The sequence below is a fragment of the Falco rusticolus genome, chromosome 3 (assembly GCF_015220075.1).
Source record: "Falco rusticolus isolate bFalRus1 chromosome 3, bFalRus1.pri, whole genome shotgun sequence".
Taxonomy (NCBI): Eukaryota; Metazoa; Chordata; class Aves; order Falconiformes; family Falconidae; genus Falco; species Falco rusticolus.
In genome coordinates this window covers 66,985,934-66,998,028 of record NC_051189.1, presented here as the reverse complement: position 1 = coordinate 66,998,028, position 12,095 = coordinate 66,985,934, and the positions used below count along the sequence as shown (strand labels likewise).

At 41.3% G+C, this 12,095-nt stretch overlaps 1 protein-coding gene across 3 annotated transcripts in view; it reads left to right on the top strand.

Annotated features, from left to right (window-relative positions):
• The first annotated feature begins 252 nt into the window (after window positions 1–252).
• The window catches only part of NETO1 (neuropilin and tolloid like 1), a 74,866-nt gene continuing 63,023 nt past the window's right edge, over window positions 253–12,095 (top strand). For all 3 annotated transcript variants that reach the window (XM_037381531.1, XM_037381530.1, XM_037381529.1), the window contains exons 1-3: window positions 253–1,412; window positions 5,013–5,066; window positions 7,615–7,752. In XM_037381531.1, coding sequence (XP_037237428.1) covers window positions 1,385–1,412; window positions 5,013–5,066; window positions 7,615–7,752 — 220 coding nt within the window. In that variant the 5' untranslated portion in view covers window positions 253–1,384. The remainder of the gene's footprint in view (window positions 1,413–5,012; window positions 5,067–7,614; window positions 7,753–12,095) is intronic.

The window sequence follows — 12,095 nt, the reverse complement described above, 5'->3', positions numbered from 1 at the left end:
CTGCCCGTTCTGCGTTCTGGTCACCCACGCCTCCTTCTCTCTTGTTTTTCTCTGAGATAGTTTTAGCTTCTCTCAGTACTCTTATTATTAATATGTTTTCCCTGCTCTGCGCTCCCCCCTCCCTTCCCGCCCTGGCCACTAGCCCTCTGCAACCTCGTCAAAGGGATGGGCGTTTGGGGTGGCATGTAGCTGTTGAGGGAGATAAGCCTGGGGGAGCGAAAGGGAGAGATTTTGCTGTCGTCTGTGGGCTGATTGAAAGAGGCAATCACTGCATCTGCGGCCGGAGGATTAGCAGCTAAACTTTTATTGCTCCCTTTTGTGCGTGTGTGTCTGTGTGTGGATGTGTAAATGGAGAAGTCACCTCTCAAAGGGGGAAATCTTTTAAATTTCCCTTTGGCAGGTGCAGTTCAAGGAAGAACTCGTGAGCATTTTGTCTGATCCATGAACTGATTAGGGGAGGGGAAAAAGATCCCTCTCCCCTTACTCTTCCTTTCCCAGTTTTGAAATCCTTCTTTCCCCCGCACCGCCACCCTCCCGCCCTTCCCCTCCCCTTCCCCTGCACTGAATGAATGGAAGAGTCTCCAGGGTTTTCTTCTGCTTCTCGCCCCGGACTGGAGAAGTGAGGGGACATCTCTCTATCCTAATCCACCTCTGTCTCGCTCCGTCCATTACCGAGAGGATTTCAGACGGTGCAATGTGTTTTCAGCCTCTTGCCGCTGCTACCACTTGATATCATGCTTACGCGCAGAGAGACGGTTTTGCAAAAATGGATTTGTTCGATTTTAAAGGATTTCTTCTCTAATAAGGATCGCATTGCACACAAATATGACTAAATCCCCTATTTGGTAAATCTTTCTTTCCCCACCCCTCCTCTTTGGGTTCCCTCCCGCCCGCCCCCACTCCTTCAGAGGAGCAAGCACAGGGAGCTGATGACGGACCCATTAATCCCTTCTTCAATGCATCAAAAGAAGCCGAAGGGCTGGAAGTCGCTGGGCTCGGAGTCCTGCAGGAAATGCTTCGATCTGCTTTTGGTTTTGTATGAAACTGGTGACTAGGGGCTCGGCTCGGCTCGCCCCGCCGCCGCCTCCCGCCGGCACCTGGATGCGCGGGCCGCCGCCGCCTTGCCCGCCGCCGCGATGCAACGCTCATGGTGGTGCTGGTGATAGCTCGGGTGTGATGGGATTGAGCCGGCGGTGATTATTTGAAGGCGGTGAGGGAGAGCGAGTGAGAGGAAGGGCTGCTCCGCTCTGCTGTGTGTGGGCTTCAGGATATTTTTTTTTTCTTCTTCTTCTTTTCCTACTTCCATCCTCTCCCCGCCACTGGAAGTCCTCCCGTATCTAAATGGAATTAGTGGAGACCGAAGCCCCTTGTGTAAGGAACAGACATGACCCATGGGCGCAGCTTCTTTCACAGTGAGTATCTCCTCCTTCCCGCCGCCCCCCCGGCCGAGCTCCGCCGCCGCGCACGGGCTCCTGCCCTCCGCTGCCTCCACAACTAGCGCAACGGGACGCCCAGACCTCCGCGGGGCGGGGGCGAGCTGCCCCCCAGCACACACAACACCCCCTTCCCCACCACTCTGCGGTGCAGCGGAGGGGAGCCGCTGTCTGTTCGGCGCTGCGGGGCGGGGGGGTACGCTCCTGCGGACTGGAGGTTTTCACCTGGGCGCGACGCATCTGATTGCTTTCGGCGTGCCGGGGGAGAGAGGGGAGACGGCTCCCACCGCCCGCGGCGGTGCGGTGCAGCCCCCAGACGGGGCTCGAACCGGCGGCAGACGGGCGAGGGGGCGCGGGGCAGTGCCGAGCGCCGCGGCGGCGGGGAGGCACCATGGGCGCGGACTCCGGAGGGCTGCGGGGCGGGGGCGGCTCCCTCGGGCGAAATCCTCGAGGAGCGGCAGGGAGGAACTGAAATGTAACAATTATTCGTCGAAGACCCACAGGGGCTTCAGGCTGCGTGGATGAGACCCCCTCTCCCGCCTCAGTTTTGCTGAGGGTCCGCTCTGCTGAAGGGCTTGACTGGCCACAGTTCCTCCAGCACCTCTCTGTGCCCACACCTGTAAAGCAGCAGCGCTATGGCCAGGCATTGCTGGTCCAACAACTCTTTTGCTAGGCTAAGCCATGTCTATGCCAAATCACAGCCTCCAAAAAGCTGTCTGGCCAAGAGATAAATCTCTTAATGTACAGCTTGTAACGGAAACTGCACAGATCCAAAAAGATGCAGACGTGTAATCAGAGTGGCACTAGAAAGCACGATTATAATTATACCCATGATTAGGTGGGAAAGGGGGAGGAGGAAAGCAGAATGCAACAAGAAATTTGGTGGAAACTTCTTTAAAATAATTCCCAAACCCAGATAATCACAATATTGTTGCTGTACTGTTAAACCTTCCCAAGTGACAGTTTTCAGCGAGTGAAGATTGGTCTCTTTGGGGTCTTTTTTTGTTTCTTCTTCTCTGTGAGAAGCACTGTTCTTTTCCTGTAGCTTGAGAAAGCAAAAAGGCAAGGGGTCAGAGAATAAATTGGTCTGCCCTGGCTGCTTAAATAGAAATTGTTGTGTTCTCTTTTCCCATAAAGTCCATAATTTTAAGTATTTTCTGGCATTATACAGGTTTTGGTGATGCTGGTGTTAATGCCACTAAATCAAGAGGCTTTCTCTCTCTCTCTTTTTTTTTTTTTTTTTTTAAAAATACGGGAGAGCACTTAAGCTATCCTTAATCTATCCGAATGTTAGGTATGGTATGTCCAGAAAGACTTAGTCTTTTAGTCTCTTCTTGTCTATTACATTTTATTTTCAACACTATTTTTACTCATTAATAAATGATACTGGCATGATGATATGTAAGTACAGCTCCCTGCTTTGGAATAACATAGCTCTGTGACTTGGAAGCATCCTTTCTACCAGTTACAGCTGGAATCAAAAAGACCTGTGTTTTTTCTGTCATCTTGGTAATAGTATCTCTGCCACTTGGACCTCTTTTTGCTTCTCTGAACTTCAATTTTTACCATATAGGAAAAGAGGGGAGAGCCAATAGATAAAGGTACTTGAAAGGAACCTGTAAGAATCAGATATGAAATGTTGTTAATTGCCTAAGGAGAAACATTTCTGACATGGGGTTTGTTTGGCTGTTGTGCATCCTGTTCTAGCTTCCATAAATATGTGGGCAGAAAGAATGCCAGCAGCTGGCTCAATATTCTAACAGCGATCCACTTTACACTGTTGCAAAATTAGGTTTTGACTGGTGAGGATTACAAGCATAGATGCAGTATGTTCACTGCACGAAACACAGCTAAAGTAAACAAGTAACTTAGCAAATGGGCAAATCCTGTGTTGCCTTCAGATTCTGACACAGCTGGCAGGCAGTCCCAGCTACCATGTCTTTCCAGAATCCATCCCTAGCAAGGGTAAGGGAATGAATGGTTGGGTAGCATTCAGATCCAAGTAGAAGATGTAGTGTTCTCGCTGAATGCCCATGACACAGAAGAGTTTCAACTACCAGCTCTGCCAACATCCGTCTCTGTTAGCTGTGGGATTCAAAAAGACACAGGGGCTGTGAGCCTGACCAAGAGATAGTGAATATGCTGCCAAGCCTTCATTTTCCCAGAACTTCAGCCTTTCCCTGCTTAATAATGTAGCCATCATCCACGACTCAAACCCTCCATCACATATATGACATGACACATAGAGATGTCAATGCCACCAGAATGGAAATATGGATATATGGAGACTGGCTTCCTTTGGGATAAATATTGCACACAGTTTGCAGTACAGAAACCAAAAATGATGAAAGCACCATCTTTGAAAAGACCATTTAGGTAGCTAGTTACTGGCCTGTGGTGACTTTTGATGTCTCTTGGGCATAAGAAAAGGAAAGTGTGCCATTCGATTACATTTGTTAAAGATTGCAAGTCCATCAGTCCCTTATCGTAGTCAACAATACAAATCACAGCTGATCAATCCAAAATACTCAGAATAAACATGCAACTTCTCTCCACTTTAACTTCAGCGCTTTAACTGGCACTATGTCCAGGCTTAATGCCAAACTAGCTGGGGTCAAACCCCTGAGCAGTCCAAGAAAATGGTCGATATGTTCTGTTATGCTCTTGCTATCCCACCTTCTCCAATACCCAAAGAAGATAGGGGCGATGACAAGAAAAGGCACTGATCAGTGCATGACTTCTTCATCAGGTACCTAGCTAGTCACTTTGATCTTCCAAATCAGTCTCATTATGACTGGTGTGTTTGCCTCTTAGCCTTTATCAGTTAAAATGTTATATTTGGAAACTCCCAGAAACATAGGAGCTATCACCAGGTTGAAGTTCACCTCAGAAACATCACATTCATTCTCAAGAGGCATAGCTATCCTGTTGAGGTTGGAGATAGGAGATTTCTATTTGTAAACTGCGCTGCAGATTCACTGCAGCACAAAGCAACATCCTCTTGACAAGTCAAACAAACTAGATTAATGAGACTGTTAAGTACACACAATAATTTACTCCACTGGGGATTTTCAAATGCTTTGATGGATGTGAAGAACCCAACCCCTCACTTCTTTCATACTCCCAGTACTCATTTTCAAATTTTATTATGCCATAGCAAGAGACATTAGTGAGTCCAGTTGCACTGAAACTTAGCAGGCCTTTGTCTCCCTTTGTTAAAATCAGCCATTTTTCTATTACTAGCCCAAGCTATGAATATATAAATAAATATTGCTAATTTTTTTTCCTCTAACATTAAAAAAAAAGAAAAGAATGGGAGAGAAACATCAGTGCCTGGAGATTTTGTTTTAAACCCCAAAGATCTCCTCTTTGTTTGGATACATTTACAAAGATAAATACTTATAAGGACAAATCACAAAGAAACTTGTTTATACAAAATGTGCAATTGAAAGATGCAAATAAATGTTAAACTTTTTTTTTTTTACAGTAATTCTATTTAATTTGTATTCTTCTAAGATAGTTGTTTACAGTTGATTTGATTACAGGCACTGTGATATCTAATGCATATTTCTCTTTCAGTTGTAGCAAGTCTAATCATCCTACATTTGTCTGGGGCAACCAAAAAAGGAGCAGGTATGTAAACTTCAGATTTTTTTTCAGACATGATATTAGAATCCGAAGTATGAATTTTAGTTATTAATTTAGTTCTTGAAATTTTTAGTAGTTCACCTACTTCCAGTGTCTGTCCTTTGTTCATTTGTTTTGAGTATTAGTGTGCCTGTACACACACAAAAATCCAGTGGTGCTTTTTTTTAACAAGTTAGCGACCTGATCCACAGCTAGATCTAAAAGACAGCCTGACTCTAACTAAAGACTGTAAAACACCCCCGCTTTAAAATTGGGAAGTCCAGTTTGGGAAAAGAACTATCTACACGTAAGATCTTTTTGCTTGTTGAAGTAGAATTCCAAATCTGAAATTGCATATCATGGGTGCATTTGTGCAGGGTGGGGATAGAAAGAGGTTCTTAAACGCCCTGGATGCGAAGTGTGATGAGAGCCAAGTAGAGAGAGTTGCTAAGCACAGTGGGTGTCAGATCTTGTGACTGAAAGCTCAGTCCCTGCAGGATGGAATTCATTTCAGGAAATTAGGATCTGTGTCATACTTAGCTTGGATAAAGACCAGAAAGAAAAATAAATGCTTGCAGAGCATAAGGCAGGCCTCAGGTAGTTAAAATCATCCTTGGGAGATGCCTATCTCCCTCCACTGATCATAAAAGGGAGTCTCGGACAACTTGGCCCTACACATCAGAGGCTTAAGTTAGATGGAACACTCCTTGGATATAGATACATCATTCAGAGCAGCATTCACACAGACATCTGTGTGACATCTAGAATCTACTAGCCTTCCTTTTAATACCAGCCTAAGTTTTTTTCCCTCGGAAGAATCCATCTTATTTTAGCTTACTTGTTAAAGCCTGATGCCCAGGAAGTGATCTTTCCTGTTCTTCAGCCTGAATAGTCACACCTTTGCCTCCAGGCTCTGCCACTGTGCAGAAAGGAGTGCAAGAGTTTCAGGGCTGGGAAGAAAGCAAATAAGAAGGCCTGACCCTGCTTTATGATGATTAACCTAGAAGGAGGAAAGTTCTGGGCTGTGACTCCTGGCCTCAGAGTGATTTATTAATTTTACAGCAAACAGCAAGATAAAAATAATCATAGCATCATAAAATCATGTAGGTTGGAAAAGACCTTTGAGATCACCAAGTCCAACTGTTAACCCAGGACTCCCAAGTCCACCAATAAACCAAGTCATTAAGCACCACATCTACAGGTTTTTTAAATACCTCCAGGGATGGTGAATCCACCACTTCCCTGGGCAGCCTGTTTCAATGTTTCATCACCCTTTCAATGAATAATTTTTTCCTAATATCCAGTCTAAACCTCCCCTGGAATAACCTGAGGCCATCTCTTCTTGTCCTGTTGCTTGTTATCTAGGAGAAGGACCTACCTCCACCTGCCTACAGCCTCCTTTCAGGCTGTAGAGAGCAAAAAGGTCCCCCCTTAGTCTCCTCCTCTCCAGACTAAACAACTCCAGTTGCCTCAGCCGCTGCTCATAAGAATTGTGCTCCAGATCCTTCACCAGCTTCACTGCCCTTCTCTGGACACGCTCCAGCACCTCAATTTCTCTCTTGAAGCGAAGGGCCCAAAACTTAACACAACATTCAAGGTGCAGCCTCACCAGTGCCAAGTACAGGGGGACAAGCACTTCCCTTGCCTTGCTGGCCACACTTTCAGATACAAGCCAGGATGCTATTGGCCTTCTTGGCCACCTGGGCACACTGCTGGCTCATGTTCAGCCGGCTGTCCACCCCCACCCCCAGGCCCTTTCCCCCCAGGCAGCTTTCCAGGCACTCTTCACCAGGTCTGTAGCACTGTGTGGGGTTGCTGTGACTCAAGTGCAGGACTCCATACTTCTTGTTGAACCTCATACAATTGGCCCCAGCCCATCGGTCCAGCCTTCCAGATCCCTCTGCAGAGCCTTCCTGCCCTCCAGCAGATCAACACTTCTGCCCAGCTTGGTGTCATCTGCAAACTTACTGACGGTGCACTTGATCCCTTCATCTAGGCCATCAATAAAGATCTTAAATAGAACTGACCTATGAACCAGAATCAAAGAATTCCCCCATCTATCTCTTTCTGGTGAATACAGGGTCAAGTTGTTGCAAATTTTAAACAATTTCTGTATTCTAACATAATTCTGCAGTTTTTTTCCTGATTTTTCCACTCTGATAGATTCCTGTATTATGGCATGTAGGTTGCTGATACAGCACATGCTTGAGCCTTTTTGACATGTACGATGGGGAAACTCATGTCTCCCATTTCTTAAGCATGTGCTTTCCCTACAAGGTTATTATTTAAAGAACAATATAATTATGTCTTCTCCTATATATCCAAGCCTCTTCTCTGCTTTGAAAAAAGGTTTTCAGTAAGAATTATATGTTTGTACCCCTAAAGAACAGCCTCATTTTCCCCCAGGTCAGTGATCACACTCTTAGTCTCAACAGAAAAAAGCTGAGGTCACTTATAGAAAGGACTGTTTTATTCTGTAAGAGAGTTCTATGTGTCATAGTGACATAACAATTTGTAAGCTAATTATATAATGCTTGATGTAATCATTTCACAGAAAAGCAAACTACTTCCGAAGGACAGAAACCAGTGCAGTGTGGAACTTGGACAAAATATGCAGAAGGAGGCATATTCACTTCTCCCAATTACCCCAACAAGTATCCTCCTGACAGAGAGTGCGTCTACATTATAGAAGGTGACCAGCTGAAGAATCTTTATATTCTATCATGAACTGTAAAAAAAAAAAATAAATTATTATCTGTGAAGAGTAGTTAAAGCCTATATGATCATGATAAATCTTTTCAAGATATAAGATTTAGAGAAGCTTTATACTTGCACTTTTTTTTTTTTTAATGTAAAAACTTTGTGGAGCAAACCAAGTAATACTAGAAAATACTTGATTTATTTCCTGACATGACTCATAAATTAGTTCAGGTGGTAAGTATGCATGAGTCACTTAATAATAAACACAGTATAATTTATTTCTGGATATTCAGAGAATGAACATAACCTAAAATACTGTAACATGACAGAAGAAAGAATATTTTAAAATGAGTGAAAGACACAGTTTTTAATGAGTAGACAGTTTCAGGCTTGGAGGTGATGTAAGAAGGGCTAGAGGTGTATTACTAGCAGGTTACGCAGTTTCTTTTCATCAGTCTTAGCACAATGGATGCTGAAGAGATTGTTGTAAAAATGAATCTGTGGAAAGTAATAGAGATCAGATATTGTCAGAGCTGAGTAGCAGAAAAGATTAATCAAGTACAAAATGGTAAGTCACTGGAACCAAGAATATTCATTCATGAGTTGTGAACACATGCAGAATACAGCAATGATGCTGCTTCCGTCCATTCTTGGTTGGAAAGAATTAATAACTACAAATGATGGAGCCAGGAGTTATAGAAATATTTATTATATTAAAGATGCAGGTAGTACCAATAGAGATTTCCAAAGCTGTATAGCTGATTCAAATTAAGTTAGCTGCTTTAGAACCACCTACCAGGCTCTATTAGAAACTAATCTGTCTTTCCCAGTCTGGTGTTGAGTTACTACAAGAAATATATATCATAAAAACCTTCCAGGGAAATGATGGATAGTAAATGTGGTATGTACTGTTTAGGAAAAAAAAACCCACAGCAAAATGACTGAAATCTCTGAATTTGACTTTAGTGCTAGGTAACCTCACTGAAGTCAGAAGAGGTGTTTATAAATCATATAATATAATTATAAACAAGCCCTTTAAAGAAAATTTATGCTTGTCCAGTGTTCCCACTTGATTGCAAAATTTAAGCAGATGTACGGTAAACATCTAAGTTCTTTCATAGTTTAGTAACTGGTTTTAAATAAAGCAAAATTAAAAATAAGAATAGGTTCAATAAGTACTACTTAGTTTTGTATTTTTTGTTACACTTAGGTTGCTAGATCCAGGTCTTTTACATCTGTTGATCAAATTATCTTTCTAACACGCCTGTGAAGCCAGGAAGTAAGCCTATTTTATCTTCAAGGATCTGAAACACAGATATGTGTTTTATCATTAAAGAGAAAGAGTGTGGGGGAAAAAAAAATCCCCAACATTTTTGTAAACCCTAGTCCAGTATCTTGGGCCGTAAGGTGTTCTTCTTACTAAGAAGGTGCCTGAAAGCCCTTTATTGGAAAGATTTTTGTCTTTTTTATAGTAATTAAGTACTTAAAAATATAGTTAATAAGCTGAAAAGTGACAAAATACATGGTTGAAATAACCCTATTTAGAATAGGTCAAACTGGAAATTCTAAGAATGATTTAGGCATGAAAGATTTAATCAATCAACTTCTATGATAAAGATGAAATTCCACGTTGAGAAGTCTGGAGCAATTTATAGTTAAAAAAGTAATCCTAAATCAGCAGACATCTTGTTATATTTTAAGGGAAAAATCAATCTGGCAAAAAACACTTGCACATAATTTCTTATGGCACTGATATTTTATGCTTCCTGCCCAACCATAATCAACAGTTTGGATTACAACTGGGTATTTTAAAACCCATGATAATAGCAGCTCTATCAGTATATAATTTGATGAGAACTGTGCATATTGCACACCTTCCATCCTGATCTCCCCATGTCTATTTCTGTCTTCTGAAAAGATCAGGTATAGTCATGTGTGAAAACTGTCACAAAAATAAACAGAGATGTAGTAAAAAGTCTGAGAAATTATATTTTTGGAAGTGGCTGTTTTCAAGCAAGGCAAAGGAGAAACACTGAAGCACAACAAAAATTTTGTAATTACGGTCAATTATTTTTCCATATTTATACTTTTTACAACATATAAAATGGCAGGAAATGATAAAGAAGGCTAGAACATAAAAACTTTTCCCCATATCTGTTATATCCTGTGGAACTCATTGGCATAAGGTACTGAAGTAAACAACTGAAAAAAAAAAAAGAAAATAAAAGAAAAGGATTGTTTTAATAGCAATATCTTTGAGGAAAGATAATCTATGGAGTGGATAATCCTTCCTAACCCAGGACATAAATATCCATTCAAGTTTAGAGGAAGAAAGAAACATCTCCATATGCATCTTATTCCTGTATTTATTACTGAGATTCCAATATGCTTCTGGCTGTTGTTGAATACCAAGTACTAGGGGGACTCGATACGATCTGTAATAGCATTCCCACATTGCTATCTCCCCTTTATATGTCTGAGAGAGTTCAGCATACCAGGATTGTTTATACCATACTGACAACTGTATGATGTAGGTTAAATACCTATATGAATCACCAGATTCCTTCTTGCCTACTCGCTTTTTTTATTTTATTTTTTGCTATCACACACAATCTAGGGCAAATTCTGATGGCTTTGCCCAAGCACAATTCCTACTGACTTTAGCAGACTTGAGTGAGGACTCCAGCATGTAGTGTGTTGTAATAAAATTGCATTTCGTCTTACAATACAATATTTACCCCACATTGTAGCTCATCTTGAATATATGCAAGCTTTTTATCATTTCAAAATTACTTTGGTAAGTAAAGTAAAGGAGCTGGCAAAAATTGCCATGATCATAGACTGTGCGTTTCTAAGAGAGAAGAGGATTTCTGACTGCAGAGGCTTCTATCCTAGCAGTCAAAGCCATAAGCAGATCAAACAGCTAGAAGTTTCTTTTTTCTTTTTTTTTTTTCCTTTCCTTCTATTTTAGTAGTAATGATAATTAACTATTGGAACAACTGGGAATTTTAAAGTCCATATTGGATGCCTTTCTAAAAGAAATCCTTTAGGTCATCCAAAGTCATGGACTCAGTACAAAAAATATTATGCTGTAGAGGAGCTTCTGGTGAATCCCATCTGCCTTTCAAAATGCATTGAGAATGTGTTCTTTTTTTGTTTGGGGTTTTTTTTTTTTTTCTTTCAGTCTTATTTGGCATCTAGAAAACAGGAAATATCTGAGCGTACACATTATGTTCCCTGTTGGACTCAATTTCACCCTTATTTTGCATATTCATGACTCTGACCTGGCAAAATTCACAGCTGCCCAGAACAACCACAGCAGTAGCAGTGTTAGCTTTTGCCAGACTGCAGATAATTTGGCATGTGTGCTCCAAAGGGAAATTTGCACAGGAGATTTTGTAGGAGCAAAGGATTTGTTTGCCTTCAAAATATTTGGGGAGTGGGATAGTGCCACTTTACACAATATGTCTTAAGAATTGGTTTGGAAATCCTGTAAGTGAAATACTTTTAAGAATTTATCCATTCTTCAGTTTTTTAATAACTAAATGCTTATTTTTAAATACTGGTATGGACTAGAATTGCTTTACGGAGATCTGAGATAAATCTTCCACTTTATGTGTTTGTGGACATTTAGAGTTAGCCGTTTTGAGGGTTTTCCATGTTTTCACCAAAGACCATTAAACTCTTTAATCCGAGATATTTCACGAGTGTTAGAAAATGGTCACGTATCACTGTACGAAAAATCTCTACTCAAAGTCCTTCTGTATTTCACAGTGATTTTTCTGTTCAAAAAGTTTTCATCAAAACAAGAAAAAAATCTTTTAAAAGGAGGATATAAGTGTCTTTCTTATCAATAATAGCTGGACAACTAGAAAGACCAAGGATTATTGAAAACTATTAGTAATGTAGCAGCTCTGATAGATGGGGGTAGGTGTTGAGTTCAATTTCTCATTTCCATGCAGTCTGGTAAATTGAAACAGATTTTTTACTTAACTTCAGCTGTCAGTTATGCAGACTTAGAGGCTGATAAGAATTAAAACCCTTACTGTGTGTTTTTGCTGCTACTGTTCCACTGCAAGTTGGAACCCAATGCCCTTTTTTTATTGAACGTAAAATCTCAAGACAGTACTTGTTCAAGATAATTAGAAGAAAAATATGACAAGACATGCAAGCATTAAGTAGTCTTTCAGTGGTATTAAACATTTTTGAAGAAAGATAATTGGAAGCTAAATATGGCAGATTTTTAAGACTTGAAGTAAAATAATTTTATGAGACAGCTTCAGCTTCAATATATTTCATTCGGACTTGACAACAACTTTTCCTGACACTGTAGGC